This window comes from Eucalyptus grandis, chromosome 7 (assembly GCF_016545825.1).
Source record: "Eucalyptus grandis isolate ANBG69807.140 chromosome 7, ASM1654582v1, whole genome shotgun sequence".
Lineage (NCBI taxonomy): Eukaryota > Viridiplantae > Streptophyta > Magnoliopsida > Myrtales > Myrtaceae > Eucalyptus > Eucalyptus grandis.
Window position 1 is genome coordinate 53,566,561 of NC_052618.1, and position 19,862 is coordinate 53,586,422.

Genomic DNA, 19,862 nt, shown 5'->3' on the forward strand with positions numbered 1-19,862 from the left:
AACTGAACTTATTCCACCCATATTATATGAAAAATTGTGATTGACCATTTTGATGTTAAAACTACATCGATATGAGTTATTAGAACTGCTTACAAGTGATGACCATTGGACTTATTGCCATTTAGAGGATGGGAGCTAGATAGCTCTTGCTCGAAATGGAAAAAAGTGTTGTCCACTTATCGTCGAACCTAAGAGATCTTCTTCTAAGCAATATGTTCAAAGAAGTCTAAGAAAATTTACCCCTTTAGGTAGGATGTAGTTTTTAACATATTCAACATTTGTGCATGGTGGGTTTTCACTAAAATATGCATGGCACTTTCGGTGAGGACGATGCTCGAACCCTCCTAGAGCAAGCATTTTTAAGGTCTAAATCGAAACCAATCCACTTTAAAAAGCTCTACCTGTACTTCACTGTATGCTTAAAGCATCATGCATGTTGCTAAATCAATGCCATTGACTCTCTTTTTTTCCATTCTTTTTCTTCCCCCTTTAAAGTGGTTGGTGGGTGGTTGCTCACTTTTGACTTTCAAAAAAGTGGTTCTCTCCATTCTCTAATTAGGAGCGTTTGGTTCTTGATCATGTGCGCTTTGTAGATGGCATTGTTGTGCTCTGGATATTTCTCAGTTAGTCCTGGAGGAAAAAAAGGAAGAAAACAGATAAGTTGAGACTAGTCTCTTCAGCCGAGCAATGAATGCTTTCAAATCAGTCTGTGGACAAATGGTGAACTAAAAAAGCAACTTTAGTGGGTATAATTAGAATTCTCCCACTAGTCAAGAGCATAATTATGGATGGAGAGCCGCATCAGACAACATAATAATCCCACCGGAAAAATGACCATCAAGCACGCATGTGAACGAAACTGATGGGACATAGAAGACGTAAATACAGCACAGTTCCCGGCCTTTTGTTGTCTTCCTGTCGAAGTCATCGCTTCAAATATACGTCCATTAAATGCCTCGATACTATGATAGGCACGATTGATTGAATACAGACGAAAAAATGAGAGAGGAAGACGTAGGTGGTAAGTGAATGGGTTACTGGAATGATTTTACTGTTTGTACTGAGTGGTGACTTTGGATTACTCCTGCAACAAAAAAGGTAAATATGGATTGGACCATGATCCATCTCCAATTAATAAACCTAAAAATCTCAGAGGATGTAAACATGATCCGCAAGGATATGCCACGCTACTCACTCAGCCCCGCCCCATATTCACGGTTTGCACATTGGAAGTTGCATGAATATTGTGGGAGCTGCTGTTATCAAGTATGCATATCTTGTTATTAGACCCATCCTATTTTATCACGTCTAGCCTGATTAACTATACGTTTTCACGTGAATATCTCCTCATTAGTACCGCTGCTTCGCCGGCTGGTTCACATACAAAAGAACATGATCTTGACTACTTTATTTCAATGTCGAGTTAATCTCTTTCTTTTTTGTTATGTGTGGGATAATCTTCCAATCAAGCAGCTGCCCACACCCCCCCAACTATAGATTGGGTTACCGTCCATAAATTATATAGAAAAAACGTGCTTTAAACCTAACTAATAGATGATTGAAGCAGTAACGATATGAGCCTAATCTTTAGGATGATGTTTCGAGACTTGCCATTTCACCTTGCATCGCCATCTTATTGCATTCATTTTTTTATGTTTTCTTCTCTCTCTCGAATAATAAGGAAAGATTTTATGTTTACTTTCCCATGGACCCATTTTGACCATCTGTCGAGAACATCTCCCATTTCGATCTACTTCGGGATAAAAACAGAGGAAAAAATGAAGAATTTCATCCAAGATCAATGCAGGATATACGCCGAATGAAGTGATTAAACTTTACATTTGTACTTATAACATCAACCCTGAAAATAATGTAGCACTATGGACTGATCCGTACTCTTATGAAAACCTTGCTCATTCGCAGAGAAAAGTAAACCATGTAAATGTTTTGAAAAATATGAAAATCGAAAAGGGCAGCTGGTCCTGCTATAAACGGGAATCGCGACACTGCATGAGCATGAGATGATGAAACCATATAGCAGACGTTCAGAATGCTCAGAGGCACGTCATTGTGCTCTGGTATTCCATTATGGAAAATCAATTTTTTTTTGCAAGAGACGTAAAATTAAATTGAAAGAGAATAAATGAAGAGAGGGAAATTGGGGTTAAACTTGGCAACTTGCTTCCGAGGAAGGCGTTGCGTGAATCACAATTTAGCTTACATCCAACACCTAGATGAAATGGTCCATTTCTTTTGCCTCTTCCAGTTGCATAAATTGACGGTTTCTTCCATGGATGTTTGTTTCCGGAAGAAGGAAATGCTTGAAAACGATTGTTCACGTGATAATTCCAACATGAACCTCGACAAATCATGTTTTGTATTTCCACGTGAAAGACGAGAAAGAAGTTTGATAAGTTTGAACTTTCAACTGTATTTTAAAGCATCTAATAGGAAAAAGAAATTGATAGTTAAGAATTTTAGTCTCACAACCTATGCACATAGAATTTGATCCGTTTTCCATATTTTCCATCTTTTACCTCGTATTCTCATTTCAAAGAAACCCTAAATATATCACCAAAGTCCTTGTTATAAAAGAGAGGATTCAAAAGCCGTCAACTTTCAAAAAATAATCGACATTTATGAGATCATTTTTCCCACGCATGCGCTAAACATGAGAAACCCGTTCCATACTTATCAAAATGTTCAGTACAAACATTTTTATATATACGTGTCTAACATATATTACAAGTAAGTAACAACAATTTAAGTGACGAAAACATGTCTAACTCTTGTCTCACGATGTCCTCGAACGCATCGATGTTATATATGCGCATGATTTGATTTTTATGGTGGGGAGTTCTTTTATAATAGAAAAAAAAAATTCAAAGCTGGATACAAGTATGTGTGACAGTTGTGCGGACGGATCAAGCAAGATGATGAACAAAGTTGATTATGTAGGCACAGAATTAGTTGTGCTGCGATTGATTTTTATTTTTTTAAGGTGCCTAAAAGGAAAATGGACAAAATTCGATCAGATTCGCTGTGGCCAAAAAGGAGAGAACTACTTCACCATTAGCGTGCACTGTGATAATATATAAAAAGAAATACGCAAAGCTATAAAGTGAGGAAAATGGTGGAAGGAAAAGGGCAACAAGGAAAAGGTGGGGAGGGATTTTAATAATTGTGTTTTATTTTTCCAATCTCTATTACTTTTTGTAAAATTTTAAAAAGAAAATCTGTAAAGGAGGAGGAGTAGGGACATGAGGGAATCCATGTGTTCCAAGCACTTTCGGACAAAGTGAGCTTCAGAAGAGAAAAAGCAAACCTTTTGCTTTACGACCCAAGAAAAGGAGATTTCAAACACAATGAAGAGAGAGAGAGACAGAGAGAGAAAGGAACAGAGAGAGAGAGAGAGAGAGAGAGAGAGAGAGATGGGGCATGGGGGTTGATTACTGACCACGCAATTTCCTAAGCCAAGACCCCCCTCTCTCTCTCTCTCTCCCTCTCTCTGTTGTCTATATTTAGTGGCAAGCTTCGGGTGCAACTTCAACCCCACATCTTCCTTCTTTCCCTCTCGAAACTACACAGGTTTCATCCCCAAGCAAGAGAATAGCACAAACCTCCCATAGCCATTACGTAGTTCTTGTTCTTTGCCCTCTGGATTTGGCTCTTCACATGCCAATTTAAAAAAGGTTTCACTTGCATAAGTCTCCCAAGAAAAAACCCTTGGTTTTGATCATCACACCCAGTTTTTCATCAGCTCAAATCCTCAGATCTCCAAATCTTTTTCTTCAGTGAAACATGCTACTCCAAGCCCTATGCTTTGAAACCCTAGTTTTTGCTTTATACAAGTCATTTCAGAGCTTAACTCCCTAGCTAGGGCATTGCAGTTTGGCATACGGCTAAGGACATTTCGTTCTCTTTTTTCACTTGCGTTACATTCTTGAATTCATTTTTGTCCACATTATTGAATTATTTGCATAGGAAACATAGCCTTTCTGCATAATTGCATGAGATCATACAAACAATTATGCGGACATATTCGCGTACATATGTGCCTGGCTCCCTGTATGCCATGTGCAGAGAGCGCATCGGAGAATCGATGGTCTCCGCGGATGGCGTATGAGGAGCCAAGCATATAATTCCCCAGTATGTTCTTCCTTTCTGCACATGATTTTGTTCGCAGGTCCGAAAAAGTTCTCACTTTCTTCATCATCTCCGAGAGGGACCGGAGTCGGGGAAGGGTAATAGCATGCGGTGGTTCAAACTCAAACCTTCATGGCGATGACTTATCCAGCATAGGACTGCACCGACTTTCACAGGTCATTTGAGGCATCTCGAGGCCAATTTTAACAATGGCGAGGTGGCAATTTCCGCAGGGATCAGAAACAAACACTTTGTATCTGAGAAAGGTAATAAATCTTCACCGATTTTGCAGAGTTAAATCAGGAGATTATGATTTGAAGTACTTACCTTTTATTAGTAGTCTCGAATCGTGAATATGCGACGGGATTAAGAGGGACCGTGGTGAACCAAGATCTGTTACGCTTGAAACGAGGAATACCCTTCTCGGAACTCTCAGAAAAACCAAAATTCCCATTGCTCTTTTTTTAAATCGCAGCGTTTTTCTGACAACATAGGAGTTACAAAAGCTCACATTAAAAACCCTCCCCCATCATTTCTCTCCTGAAAAGAGCCATTTGATGCTCCACGCCTTGTCTCATAGATTTTTCATTATCATGAAATTAGTGTGCTACATAACTTCGAAAAGCTTTGTTTTTCGTTGAAGGATCGACGAGGATGCAATTTTTTAGGTAGAAGTTAGGAAAGTATTTTATGTATTGAATGCTACCTCTGACGATGTTCTTTTAATTCTGCTCGGTGCTTTTGTGTAATTCAAATTGCCAATGGAAGCTGTGCATTATGTATTATGTTGAGGGCCTTGAGGAAAGCAACTGGCTTGAGTCTGTTTGGAATGTTATCCATTGATGAGGTTAAGCTCGAACTTGTGATGCTTGACTTGATCGGAGATCCCTATGAAAATGCTCTTCAGACGGTTTTTCAAGATGATTTCTTGTTAAATATCACTATATCTTATGTGCCATAACATCACACCTCACCTCGGTATAATCAAATTCAAAATCTATTTCATTTACGCGACGGTTTTTAAACATTCATGCTAAGCTCAAATTGGCACTTGACGATAGATTTAGAATCAGGTCTTTGAAATGCAAGTTGGGATTTAATTTTTTAAATCATTAGTATATGCTCAGCTGCTCGATTTTCCACCCCCAAGAAACAAGAGAAAGCGAAATCGCATGCGTGAGACAGGGCCTTTAGACTGTCTCACGGACAAGAAGCAAACTAAAACATCCTTCTATTGGCAAAAGAAAACGTGTACTATATAATTAAATAGAACACACCAGTCTATTTTTGGCCTCAACGAGGAGGCAAAGTGATACAGCTTATCATCCGGTAGTTCTTGTATTTCTTTTGTTACCTGCTTGGTTCTACTTTTACAATGATCTGCTGAGAGATGGAGCATCATTATCAGCACTTGTTTGTTAATCTTTGTATCATTAAATTGCCATGCTAATAATCAGATGAGCACTGGACATTGCCTAATTAAGCTGGTGAATCCAACTAAGGAGGAAAATATCATGTTTCGCTTCAAGAATGTCGTGATTTCTGAGGTAAGAACAATTTAAGCAAAACCCTTTAGAGCCATAACCTAGTTAGGTAGATGATAGTTACCCGATTGGACAAGGGATCCAAAGATTTATATCCACAGGAAAACTCGGATCATTTGACATCATCACGTACGAAGCACAAATACAAAGCATGTAGAACTCTGTACCTTAGGAGGGTCTATTTTCAAATCATTATGAACTTGGAGACTTCCGTTTCTATCTTGAATGATTTCCAATTTTGCGGCACCTATAGTATGACAAAGGACGCTCATTTTCTTGAGCAAAAGCTCAACCAAATCTGTTTGGATTTGTGGCATTTACGGAATATACTTTTGACAATATACTTTGAGGTCATGTAAATAGTTAGTCACGTGATCACAAAATGAATCGGTCGCTTAAGAAGTTTAGGGTCCAACAAAACGAATGCCGATCATCACTAATGTAGAGCTAGAATAGAACCGATAAATTATTCGAATTTTGTAATGACATTTAAAAAAAGTAACCGGAAGTCAATAATACTTTTGTTAACATCATTAGCTGAGAAGAAAGCTTGAAATGTCCCCTCTCTTTCTTCATTATTAACCCCCAAGGGGGAAAAACAGAAAGGAAGAGTCCCATCTCCTTTCTTAGGTTGGAGAAATTAGACAAGTTGACAAAAAGCAAACAACATGATAATGAACTTAGCTAGTTAGGGCTTATCCTGATGAGGCTCCTCTAGGGCACAAGAAACCTCCTCCCCTCTCTCTCTCTCTCTCTATCTATCTCCCTCTCCCTCTCTCTCTCCTTTCTCTCTCTCTCTAGACACAAGTAGACACAGACTCAAGTCACAAGACAAGAACCCATCTGGTCAGAGTAGATGGGAGAAAGGAAGGAGAGGTATTGGATTCTGGAGAAAGTAAAATTGAAAAAGAAACAAAAAGGCGAAGAAATCAAGAGAGAGAGAAGATGATGATGATGATAGGCACTGGGGAATCTTGGGTTGCACAAAAAGAGGGACCACACCTGTCTCTCTTTTCTGTGATTGGGTCATAGGGAATATGTTATACGGTCAAAGTAAGGTCAAAAAGGACATTGGCTCAGGCTTAAAGAAAAGGAACTATGATCCCCCATTTTCTCTCTCTCTTTCTCTTTTTCCTTTTCCTTTTCTTTTATTTTTCATCTCTTTCTGTGGGGGACCACTTCCACCCCATTTTGGGACAACCCCCTCTCATCTCAACTGGATGTCACAATATTTTATTTCATTTTTCTTCATTTTTCCTTAATTTTTCATTTCCAATTTAGCAAGTACAAAAAATATAAATAGAAAGAAAATAAAAAAGAAGAGAGAAGAAGAGTACGGCTAGAGTGAGGGTCCTGAGGACAGTATGCCAAGCCCAATTGAGATGCTGTTTTCGATTGTACTCGGGTTGTCTAGGAAAGCAGATTCCTTCCTGTTCTACCTTAACCTTCTGTTGGGAAGAACACTGACCGCTAGTAAAAGTACTTGTCATGTATTCTCTTCATTATTCGAATTTCAAGAGCTTCTTTCTTTCTTTCTTTCTTGGTCTTTTGGTTGAGAGATAGAGAGAGAGAGAGCTTGAGCCACTTTAGATGTTTAAAGTGCGTCTTTCGTGATCCCTGGGCAGAAACTATTACATCATTATGGGGTTTCTTTTCTGGTCTTGGTCAGAATGGAACCAAGTTTTATTCATCAATCTCGGGAGCTTATGAAACTTATTCTGCCCTGGAGTTGTGTGTTGGATCGATATGCTGATGGGTTCGAAGCAATAATGCCATGCGCTTTGCAGCTTTCACACGAACAGTATTCGTGCACGTTCAATCATTCATCTGTTTCATGTCCATTCACACGGGGAAATTTTGTCTGGTGTCCTCCCGGTCAGTTTGGTGTCGCTTATGAGTAAAGTTCTGTCAGCTCTTGATAAGCCCTCTATTGTTTTCAAGAGACCTCAGATATTGTTTTCAAGAGACCTGGATGTTTATATCTGAGGTTACATTTAGTTGTCAGGATAAAAACATGAATAGTTTCTCATCCTGTGTTTAATTGGTATTCAAAATAGGATAAAGGCGCCATATAAGGTGGATATAATTTGGATAAAAGTACCCATGTAGAGGGTAAGATAAAGATAAGTAAAAAGTTCTTACATACATGGTATAAAAGCTATTTTTTGAAAAGAACCATCTTCTCATTCTTATTCTCTTCTGTAGTTCAGGTTTATGCTGAAACTTCACAGCCCCTCCATATCCTCTATTTCATGAAACTTCATGAAAAGGGAAAGAGAATTGAAGCTCATTCGCCTTCTTAATTATCTGGTTCGTGTCAAAACTTCACTAAAACAACAAGAGAGTTGAAGTTCATTCTCATCCATAACTCTTTGGTTCATATTAAAACTTTATGAAAGTAGCCAAAGAATCGAAATACTATACTTTTGGGAATAATGAAGGTCAATGGTCATACTTTCTCTCTTTTACCAAACTTGGCATTCTCTAATTGATTTATCTTGTCGATGCAATGTAGATTGTTTACATTTATTATCATAGTAGATACTATGGCTTTGAAATGTTTTAATGAGCTCAATTGCTATTTGCAGGGAAAGAAAAAGAGATGCCAACAAATGAGTTTACAAGAAAAATGAGCCTCACATTGATGACAGCCCATCCTACAACAATCAATCTAAAACTCCAAATGACACCTACTCATAGCTGTATCAGTCAGATGGATTTTAAAAATAAGTAGGCCAAAATATGTGTCTTAAACGGGGTATAAGTTTGACCCATTTATAACCATTTTAAACCACAAGTTTCAAAATCAATGAAAAGCCTGGCCACTCGTGATCTCGCTTCACGATCTTCTCTCCCCTTCTTCGCTTCCACGAATCCAATTTGCTACTACCTTCAATACCTATTGCCAACTTCACGCCACCCATCTTTGGGCTATATGATTCATAACCCGAAAGGTAATACATTATCCACCATGAAATTAGTAGTACACCCAATACAATCTTCTTTCTTACTCTATTTGATGATGTTATGAACAAACTTTAAAGAGAGGGGAAAATATTTTCCTCAAATTGAAAGCTTTTCTTACATTTTTACCAGTAACCTTCTTTTAATAAATAATATGCAAATTTTCTAAAGTAGTTATATTTAGGAGTTGTTTTGCCTTCCTCTCTATTGGATCAAGAGGTAATAAGAACGGTTTTTTTTTTTTTTTTTGTGGACAACATGTATGGCATATTTTTGATTTATATCGATGGACAATTCCTTCAAATAATGGAAAAAAAAGGATATGAAAATATTCAGTATTATTATTACAATTCACCAAACATTAAATAGGATATAACAAAATCCATAAATCCCATATACTATCGTTGTATCCTAACTAGAAATCTAGACAACTAAAACAGTCTATATATCGGAAGTTCTGCGGGATTAATGATTTCCTGTACATACTGAATTGAACCCTAATGACTTATGTGGAAACCCTAGGTTTTGGGTAGACGTCATCTAGCAAGGCAACATCAACCTCCTCCCCTTCAAAACTGCGCGCGCTCACAGAATGTTTGGCCTCCTGCGCGAGAAGCTCACCCACACGCACCCTCATATATCGAACTCTTTTTTCTCTTCCAGCAAGGAAAAGAAAAGGAGAAGAGACGCACGTGGGAAGAGAGTTTAGTCAGCCCATAGAATTCAATCACCTCGCGTTCCAAAACCTTAAACCAGTTTTAGAATCGCCAAGCTAGGGTTAAAAACTTTTAAAGCAAGTAACGCCTCGTGTGTCCTCGACGTGGATTGCCCTTGCGAGAATTCGGATTCGGTTCCATCCCATGACGTTGAAAATTGACGACCCTTTCTTTTCCCATTGGGAATAAACATTTTTCCATCATTGAAATAGACATTGTAATGCCAGGTCTCATGTGCGTCTCCATCACGTTTTCATTCTGCTATTTCAGTACACACCGAATTGGCCCGGCAAGGGGTAGATGGGTGTTGTCCTAGGCTTGATCAAGACAAAATGATATATGACAAAGTTCGTGAACATCATTTCCCTCGTGTCGTGTACTGAAAATCAAAACATTTCTTGATTGAGCATGCTGGTGAGGAGGCACCAATCAGTGAGACCCTTGTGATATTTTCTAGTGCCTTTCATCATTTCAAGTAAAGTCAGACATTAAAAAAGTTTCAACAAGAAAAATAGTGGGCGTAATTTAGATTTAGATGACAGATTTGGGTTGTATGTACCACTACATGTCAATCAAGGATATTTTACGTAGAGGATCTTGGATTGAATATAATATATATATCCAACCTTTATCCCTACTACTGAGATCATCTTCTTTGAAAGAAAAATTATTCGGAACATGTATCTCGTGCCATAAGTTCTTAATTAATAAAAAAGATGTCATTCTTTGACCTTTTCACAAAACAACATTGCTCTCGTTTGAACAAAATTGCTCATCGGAGCTGAGATAATTAAATAGATGTCATTCTTTGACTTTTTAGTAACACAACATTGCTCTCGTTTGAACAAAATTGCTCATCGGCCCACTCAGCTCGGCCCAACTTCGACGGGCACACAAGATATCATGCTCATGATGATGTCTATTATTTTTTCATGAGTAAGTGCATGATATACAATGCGTTTCGATACTTATGATGGATGCTTTTAGGCTTTGAGAAAAGTTCAGATTCTTTTGAAACATCAAAAGTGTTTGCATTCTTAAGAACAAAACTGGAAAAATGATCAAGCGTGCAAAATCTAGATTACCAAGAGCACCGGCGTAAACTCAAATCCACTCAATTAGATTACCATCCTCGACCTCATTAGTTCTCCCAAGAGATGCATGCAAAAGGGGAGCCCTCCTACTTTCTCTCGGAGAGGTTGGTTTCTTGAGATTTGTAATATTTTAGATCTTTAATGAATATTCTAATGAATATCGGTTGAATATTCATTAAATAACCATTTAAGGAATGAGAGTCATTTTCAATAAAATACCCCGTTCGTGTAATATTTAATCAATGCATTAAAAATTAAAACATCGTCTCATTCAAATATTATCAACCAGGGACTAAAATTCAAATTTGTAACTCCCAACGACATTAACCCCCTCCCGCCACCGCCAAAACGTGCGGCCACTTTAACTCTGCCACGTATCGCGACGTCATTGATGAACATGCAAACCGGAGAGGAGGATCCTCGTCCCGGACCGCTCGATAGCCAGTACGCTCCTCACACGTGGCGAGACCAGCGTACGCGGAGAGCAGCGAATCCTTTCCCCGCCTCGCTTTCGTGTCCACTCGCTCTCCGTCTCACCGGAGCCACAGAAAAGGAGCTCGCAAAGCTCGATGTCCTCCGCCATTGCCGCGATATCTTCCCGTCTCACCGACCGGTGAACTTCCGCCGCGCGTTCGCAGCGTCGCGAACCGGTCATACTCGTACCCGACCGCCGCCGCCCGATGGCGACGACGGCGTTCGCTCTGTCGCCGCCGCCGCCGTCCATGCCTATCTCGGCGCTCCGCTCCAACTCCCGCGCGCTCGCGGCGAGGGCGTCGGCGTCGGCGTCGGCGGGGAAGAAGCGGAGCCGAGTCCGAGCGTTCGGGGACTTCAGCCATTTCGCCGACGCGGTCAAGAAGGACGCGAGCTTCCTGAGGAAGAGGATCGGCAGAGGCATCGAGTGGGCGAACGAGGCGCTCCGCATCCCGTTGGTCGCCAAAACCCTCGACGACGTGGTGTGGCTCAGGGTTTTGGAGAATCCCGACGCTCCTCCCGTCGAGGATTGTCCTTGGCCTCGTCCTTGCTATCCGGGTAACGTTTTCCTGAATTCGGTCGTTCGCTCGCTCGTCTTTACGTGGAGTGTGCGTCGATGAACATCTCGTTGTCCTCGCTTAATCGGAGCGCATTTTGCTCGCTTGCTGGCTAATTAGATTGCATTTTCATCTTCGAAGACCACTCGAGGGAACACTAGGAGAACCTGAAACGGTCTCGTTTACCGTAGGCGCACGTGTTAACGAAGATGTCTGGTTTAAAGTTCGCTCTTTTAGTCTCGCATTCTGTCGCTGTCTTGATCCATGGTTTGGTGTCATTAATTGGTGAGAGCTAGGAATAGGGGCTCCAATGACTGATCTGACTTTTTCCCTTTCTTTACTCCTGATGGCTGGAGTGGGAAACAGGGAGAGCATTGGCCGCACAATGAAAGATCAGGGCATTGTCTTACGCCGTCTCGGGTCCTCAATGACATTGTTTAATGTCATGTTTGGCAGAACTCTCTGGGTTGGACTTGGTCATGGCTGATCTCAGAGCTTTGGAGGCATACATGGCTTATTTCTACTGTCTATCAAGGGTCTGGTCAAGGCCACTTCCTGAAGTCTATAATGTGGAAGATGTCAATTATTATTTCAGCTGCAGACCTCATGTTGTGGCCCTCCGGCTCCTCGAGGTAGGTAGCTAAGTTCCTCGGGATTGATTGACACATTCTGGTGGGAGTACCATGCTGGATTGGGTCCTTGTTTTGCTGGTCACCTGCGTGTTGAACAGGATTCTTCCTATTGGTTCAGAAATACAATGTCTGATGATACTAACTTGCCTACACTACAAACATAGGTCTTCTTCTCCTTTGCATCTGCCACTGTCAAAATTCGAGCATCAGGAATTGCCAGTTACTTGAGATTGAATTCAGATAAGGACAATGATGGCAACATTTCCCAGTACAATTTTGGGTTGGCGTTGAAAGAAACAATGTTAAATCTGGGGCCCACTTTCATCAAAGGTAAATTCTTCTGGGATTGTATCTGAGCATATTGTTCGACTCTAAGCATGAGTTTCCCACACTCCTCTCTCAAATATGCTTGCTGAGTGACATTTCTGGCTGCTCATAATGCTTTTAGAATCATATACTGGGCATTTTATTTTGCCATGCAGTCACAAGATTGCCAACTTGCTAGTTACGTCCCTTTTGCTTGCTGATGCAGTTGGACAGTCTCTTTCCACGAGGCCAGATATTATCGGTTCTGAAATTTCAAAGGTTAGCTGAAGGCCTCTGTAATATGGAGAGGCTTGATTATAACCTGAAATAGTGTTTGGTAGCTTGAAGATTATCCATTTTTACATTTTGTGCCAATCATGCTCTTACTTCTTGTGCATACTTTTCCACGATGACTTGGTTGAGTTTGATCTCACCCAAATCACTCCATATATTCTTATGATCAGGGATTTGGTAACTCGATCATCACAGTCAGGAAAAAAAAGATTACATGAAAGTAGTTTGTATGTAGAGCAGTATTCTTTTGGACTGTATGTTCATAAAACAGCATGCAGTTCTGAAGTATTCGGGAATCTTCATTTTCTACAAATTAAGCTATGATTGCAGGCGCTGTCTGAGCTGCATGATCAGATACCTCCTTTTCCCAGGACTGTGGCCATGCAAACCATCAAGGAAGAGTTTGGCTCTCCTGCCCAATCAATCTTCAGTCACATTTCTGAGGATCCTGTTGCTGCTGCATCATTTGGTCAGGTGCCTCCGCACTCCGCACTAGACTGAAGTTCATTGCTAATGATCCATCATTATTAATTTAGCATGCCACAATTGCAGTGTTTAGCATTTTATATTGTCCTATTGTAGGTTTCACATATTGTGTGGAAACTGGCATTCATTGCAGGTCTATCGTGGAAAGACTCTTGATGGACTTGATGTGGCTATAAAAGTTCAACGTCCTAATTTGCGACATGTGGTCGTGCGGGATATCTATATTCTCCGTCTAGCGGTTAGAAACAAGCTATTTCTACTTTCCACGTTATTTTCTTTTGATTTCTAATTAATTAATTTGTTTAAACATTTCAGCTGGGGCTTGTGCAAAAGATAGCTAAGAGAAAAAGTGACCTCCGATTGTATGCTGATGAGCTTGGGAAAGGTTTAGTAGGAGAATTGGATTACACCCTAGAAGCGTCAAATGCTGCAGAATTTTCGGTAACAGTTATATCTTGTATTTTTCTTTTCATTTTCATTTATCGAATCCTTATTTGGTGTTCATAATACTTGTCAAATTTAACCACCGCTATAACTCACCATTCTTTATTCTATGTTGCAACTTTGAAGTAAATTTGTTAATTCATCTGAACTTTTAGACCGTGCTTAGTGACTGAGCACACTTCATCTTAACTTAGACAATCAACATCCTTTTCGCATGAGAAACTTTTGGTAACTTATGCTATCTAGACAAGCACAGAGGAGCTAGCAAAATGTCAATAGTTAGCCCTTATTTGCAAAATGACTGGTTGTTATTTGTAAGCCCTTTTATTTGCAGCGTGACTGACAATAATTTGCTCTCTGTCAGTCAGAAGACGTGTAAATGCTCTTGCTCCTTATTGACTCCTGGTTGTAATACAGGAAACTCATTCCCACTTTACTTTTATGCGTGTTCCAAAAGTATTGGAACATCTTAGTCGGAAGAGGGTTTTGACAATGGAATGGATGGTTGGTGAGAGCCCAACTGACCTACTTGAAGTTTCTACTTCAAATGCCATGGTTGGTGGCTGTGCTTACTCTGAGGAGCAAATATTTGATGCAAAGAGGCGCCTTCTTGATCTGGTAAGTTGAGAAGTAGATAATTACTTTCTCTCAAGTGCTTGACTATGCAGTTTAGCAGTCCTTTAATTCAAAAACAGGTGGCCACACCTTCCCAAAGAGGCTCAAATGCATCATCATATGTTCTAAATCTGCTCCATTTCTCAAGCAAAAGGTGACAGATACTTCTTCATAGCACATTTCAGGTTAGCAAAGGGGTTGAGTCAACATTAGTTCAGCTCCTTGAAACAGGATTGCTGCATGCAGATCCACATCCTGGTAACTTGCGCTACACATCAACAGGACAAATAGGGTACGCTATCTTGTTCTAAACATTAGATATAATCTTGGTTATGCAGTTCAAACCTAGTTTTTTTTTTTTTTTGGTTCTATGGTTCAAACCTAGTTATAACAGTAATATTGTGCCATTCTGCTGGTGATTGTGTCAGGTTTCTAGATTTTGGTTTGCTTTGTCAAATGGAAAGAAGACATCAACTCGCGATGCTTGCATCCATAGTACACATAGTAAATGGGGATTGGGCATCCCTTATTCAGGCTTTGACTGAAATGGATGTCGTAAGGCCAGGAACTAATCTATGGCGTGTTACCATGGTATAGAACTCTTCTTTCCATCAACTTTGCCATACTTTTGCTTGGAGATTGAGAACCGGTCCATGAAACTGTATGGCAGTATTTGTAGCATTGTGTCGGAAGCCTCAGACAAAATAAACCCAAATTGGCCAATTCTGAGAATGCTTTTATGATTCCGATGTTGATGCATGTTCTTTCAGGATTTGGAAGATGCATTGGGAGAAGTGGAGTTTACAGATGGGATTCCTGATGTTAAGTTCAGTCGTGTAAGGACATTTTGACCTTTTTTTTATTTTAATTTATTATTGGTCAACTTTTTTTAGCCAGGAGCCTAGTGTATAGTGGTGTTATTCAGTGCGGTTGATTTCCAATCAGTGTACGCATATTGAAACAATTGTCTTCCTTTTACTTTTAGTTACTGAACTGACTTCATCTTTTAAGGTTCTTGGAAAAATATGGTCCGTTGCCCTCAAGTACCATTTCCGCATGCCACCATACTACACTTTGGTCCTACGTTCTCTTGCATCTTTTGAAGGTAAAAGTTGGGCTCTTCTTAGTAAAGTGTCTTTATATAATTGTTACATAATAGCAACTGGATTTTTCATGTGTCACACTGAATTGAAGAAAACCAGAATAAAAAATAAGTAGAGGAACATTTACCATACCGAAAGGTTTCCTGCTTTAGAGGGAGTGTAATGATTATTTCTCATCAGCAACGTTGAAAAAGAATAAAAAGTTAAGATGGCTTTATTAAAACCAGCAGCAAAGAGAAGAGGCATTTTTGGATGTGCTTCTACATTAAAAGCATTCTTGGATTGAGCTATCTGATGAAGTCTCTTTCAATTGGCCTGTCATAAAACTTTAGACCAAAACAGTTGAACATGTATGGGGTACTCCATGTTTACTAGTCTGAGATTATCGATTTTGTAACAAGATATTTGGAGAGATCAATATGCATCCGCAGTTTTTTATTTTATTTTCATGATAGATTAACGGAATATCCATTTAATATATGCAAAATTTTACTAAGTTTTCACCTAATATGATTTAGATAAGTAAAGGAGACTGTATGGTTATTATGCAGGATTATCCCTGTTGTGTAACATCATTATTTCTTGCAAAGTCCTAAATTGTCCATGTTATGTCCTTGTGGAGCTTTTATTATGTCTTCAATAGAAACCAGATGGATGCAAATATTTGGTAAAAGATACTTGAGCATATAAAAAGAGTACTCTGCTGGTTATTGGTTGGATCTTCTCTTAAGAGTTAGTAAGGACCGCATAAGAGATAGCTGGAAGACTTTACCTACTAAATTATGAGCAGTGAAAGCTTTGGATCTTAAGATTGTCCTTAACATTTTTCTGGAGAAGACAATTTTTTTTCTATTTACATCTCTTCTCCCACATGTTCTTTCAGGTTTGGCAGTAGCAGCTGATCCAAATTTCAAGACTTTTCAAGCTGCATATCCATATGTTGTCAGGAAACTCTTGACTGAAAATACAGCAGCAACAAGGAAAATTCTTCATTCGGTAGGAAAGTTCTCCAGGAAAAAAAAAAAAAGCACCTTCTCTTCAAGTCCTAAAATGTGCTGCCACATTCTGCATTGTCATACATAATGTACTCGACGCTCACGATGAACAATTATGGATCTGAAAGTAACTTATCTGATGTGACTTTCTGGGTCTCAAGGCCCATCTTTACTTTAAGAGTTTTTGTTGCTGATGACAAGTATTTTAGTAGTTTTTGTTGTAAATGCTTAAATATCACTGAAGAAATAGCTTTCGGAACATTGAGATCAAGTGTTTCTGCTGGTTTCTCTGTGAGCAATGTTACTTCTGATGTTTCTTCAGATGACATTTTACTTATTGACCAGGTGGTTTTCACCAAGAAAAAGGAGTTCCAGTGGGAAAGGCTCTCTTTGTTTTTAAAAGTTGGGGTCACTAGGTATTTAATCTCTCTCACAGACTGGTTGCGTTTTTTCTCTTACATATCCTTTGCTGATAATCAAAGAGGGGATTGGTAGTTTTATCATTACGTGTTCAACATCATCTACTGTATGAAAGTTTTCTTACCTTCAGAAAATGATGGGAAGTTTGTGCATTGTTAGATATTCACAAGACATGAGAATGCCTTGGTCGGTCTTACTCATTATATGACTTTTAACCTTCTTTTAGAGTAATTTACAAACCTTCTTAACTGAGTTTCTGATGTTAATCACGTTTCTCTGCAGAAAAAGCATGCAAGGTTCAAGAGCCTTAAATGACGATGCTTCGCTTGATATTATCCCAAACAGGAACACCAGTGCTTTTGATGTCGCGAATTTGGTCTTAAGACTTCTGCCCTCTAAACAGGGTGTTGTGCTTAGGAGACTCTTAATGACTGCAGTAAGTGCATCTGAGCTACTTTCTTTGTCTTCCTTTTGAATGTTTTGCATTAGTTTTTCAGTGGTTAGAGATATGTATGATACTTCATCTGCATCTGATGCTTTGAAATATATACCTGGATTAATGCTAGTAACAAGCATAAACTGATGCAGAGCTGATGATGGTTTATATGAATCACCAATGGCATTGCCTCCAGACAATTTTATATGCAGATAGCATTTTAGGTACATACTCTCTCATTATATCTATTATGCAAGCAGGATGGAGCTTCTTTGATCAGGGCAATGGTTTCAAAGGAGGGGGGATTCTTCCGGCAGCAACTGTGTGGGATAATTGCGGAGATATTATACCATTGGATGCTTGGAGCTATTGGAAGCAGCACTCGAGTAGCTCAATACAATTCCCGAGTGAAGTTGGCAAGTGGGACTAGCAACTATGAACTAGGCCCATCATCCGGAAGGTCCACGTCCATCTATGATTATCAGTCCATCTTTAGAGATAGACGGCTCAGGGTCATCTTCTCGAAGGCCCTTCGTTCTGCACAAAGTGATCCAGTGCTGATGCTGAGATTCTGCTGGTCTTCACTGGTAATCTTCGTGACAGCTTCAGCTTTGGCTTGTCATCGGGCGGTGGTGAATCTCTCTGAAGCCTATCTGGGCCCTTTGTCATTTGTTCCCAAGCGATTCGCAATCAGCACATGAGATTCGTAACTGGTAACATCAGGATAAGTGGCCACCGATTGCAGGGCAGATTTTCAAGGATTCTTGGTAGTGCAGATACTTAGGGCGAGCATCATCTAAAAGCCCGACTGACATGCAGTTTCTTATTGCTCGAGTTATCTATGGAGAGCTATTTGTTAAAGCCCAACCGACATGCAGTTTCTTATTGCTCTCGAGTTATCTATGGAGAGCTATTGGTTATTTACCTATTACTCGACCCAAACCTCGGTTGCATTTTGTGGTGGGAGCCGGGAAGTGATGAGGGCAGGATGAAGGGGGGTCTATCTTGCATGAAGGATGCTAAGAGATGTGGAGATGTGTAGAGTAAGGTGAATTATGTACAGAGTAGAGTAAATGTGTAGTATACCAGAGAATTGATATGCCCTCTTGGGAGCGATTGCTCACTTTGGATATGATTACCTCTGACTCTGAGGTTGATACATTGTAATTAAGTAGTAAAAGAAGTTTAAGCATTGGGAAAATTGGTGAGTGTAAAAAAGTAAAACCATTATGTCAAAATCAATCATGTGGGTTTCGCATTTGACTTTGGGCGTTACTGTTTACCATTTGAAGTACAAATCATATTTTATTTAATGCCAAAAGCCCAAATTTTCATATTCATGTGGTTTTTAAGATTAAAAAATTGCCATAAATTCACGTATTCTCTCAAACTGACCGTTTGATTTTGACATGAGCTCAAATTAAGGTTCTTCGTGCTTTTTGGCACCATCTCTGTTGAAAGTGGGGAGTAGCGAAAGACAGTGGTTCACGAGCTGATCGCTATTCATTCACAGGACCCAATGATCGACATACGTTCTTGATTGATCAACACTTATTTATGAGCATTGTACTTCTGAATCTCCACATATTAGAAAAAAAGGCAAAAAAAATGAACTGAAGTCAAATTAAACTCCACCTATATGCCTTACTCTCTGAAAACCAAACGGTCATGCCGCCAAAATCCTGCGATCAATGGGCTTTCCTACTCTCTAGTCCTCAGTCCTCACTCTCGCTCTCCCCTTGAATTGGATCATTTTGCAGTATTTGCAGTGCGTATTCATGGTTGATTGACGTCAGAAGATGGCTTTTTTGTCCCATTCACGAGGCTATGCAAGGGCCTTGCAGCGGTGCTCATCGCCAGACTTTATCATATAAAAACATTTCCTGCTTCTATCGTTATCTCGCTCTAGTTCCTGCCAGGTACTTTGGTTTCACCCATCTACTTGCTCAGAAGCATCCGTTAAGTAATCGTTGACGCAAAGCAGCTATTCTTGTCCTGTTTGGTGCTTTGCTGGATTCTGGCAGGAAGCTTCTGAGTGTTTTTTAGATTATTTCAGCATCATTCCCTCTGTTTAATGAACATCTGATGAAGAGAATCAATGCTCGCTTAGCTAGCTGTAAATACTTCATGTTGCCGAATGGTGTAACGAGTAGGTTAGCTGTATGTCAGTATGCACACAGGTTTATATTAATGTCTCAGTGCAGAATGGCAAAATCTCTATTAAGACCAGGTTTGCATAGGAATGTCTCAAGCGGTTAGTGTGAAAAGGCACCTAAGAGTACATTATTTATGTGATTGTGGACTTTACTAAAGCTTGCGTATTGGTCCTTCCACAGTAGTGTATTCTTCTGAGGATGCAACGCATACACTACATGCATTCAAATATCACAGCAACTGATAGATTGCATTCATGGATGATCCCACTATTAGTGCATACAGTAACTTTTGTTTGTTTAAAAGAAAAACTGTTAGGGCCAATTCTATCAAAATCCCTGAATTTTGGATCGGGCAGGTACCATCCAGAGATCGAGAAGGTCAGGCATTGAAAGAAATGCTTGCAGCAGAGAGATGCCATGTGGAATGGTTGATTACTTCTGACAATCTGAATGTCAGGTTGCTACCGCAAAAACACGTTATGT

General features: G+C 39.7%; 1 protein-coding gene and 1 long non-coding RNA gene across 3 annotated transcripts; both read left to right on the forward strand.

The window, feature by feature from the left end:
- The first annotated feature begins 3,525 nt into the window (after window positions 1–3,525).
- LOC120296391 lies at window positions 3,526–8,898 on the forward strand. Its single transcript, XR_005553338.1, has 2 exons — window positions 3,526–8,000; window positions 8,279–8,898. It is a non-coding gene; the product is annotated as an uncharacterized LOC120296391 (long non-coding RNA).
- Window positions 8,899–11,014: 2,116 nt separating this feature from the next.
- LOC104454207 (uncharacterized protein slr1919) lies at window positions 11,015–18,489 on the forward strand. Of its 2 annotated transcripts, XM_010068992.3 has the most exons (16): window positions 11,018–11,493; window positions 11,949–12,124; window positions 12,289–12,454; window positions 12,657–12,709; window positions 13,055–13,198; window positions 13,344–13,448; window positions 13,526–13,651; window positions 14,072–14,272; window positions 14,455–14,561; window positions 14,698–14,860; window positions 15,040–15,105; window positions 15,281–15,374; window positions 16,256–16,368; window positions 16,713–16,783; window positions 17,070–17,223; window positions 17,484–18,489. In XM_010068992.3, exons 1-16 carry the CDS (start codon window positions 11,145–11,147, stop codon window positions 17,922–17,924), a joined length of 2,529 nt encoding a protein of 842 aa, XP_010067294.2. In that variant the 5' UTR covers window positions 11,018–11,144; the 3' UTR covers window positions 17,925–18,489. The 2 variants fall into 2 exon arrangements, with proteins under 2 accessions (XP_039173135.1, XP_010067294.2); XM_039317201.1 differs by lacking the exons at window positions 14,698–14,860; window positions 15,040–15,105; window positions 15,281–15,374; ... (2 more) ...; window positions 17,070–17,223; window positions 17,484–18,489 and having other exon boundaries at window positions 11,015–11,493; window positions 14,350–14,476.
- The last annotated feature ends 1,373 nt before the right edge of the window (window positions 18,490–19,862 follow it).

Coding starts and splice junctions, on each gene's coding strand:
- LOC104454207 (XM_010068992.3), top strand. CDS start 11,145: ATGGCGACGACGGCGTTCGCTCTGTCGCCGCCGCCGCCGTCCATGCCT. Junction 14,273..14,454: donor AGAGGCGCCTTCTTGATCTG/GTAAGTTGAGAA, acceptor AGCACATTTCAG/GTTAGCAAAGGGGTTGAGTC. Junction 17,224..17,483: donor GGAGACTCTTAATGACTGCA/GTAAGTGCATCT, acceptor TTATGCAAGCAG/GATGGAGCTTCTTTGATCAG.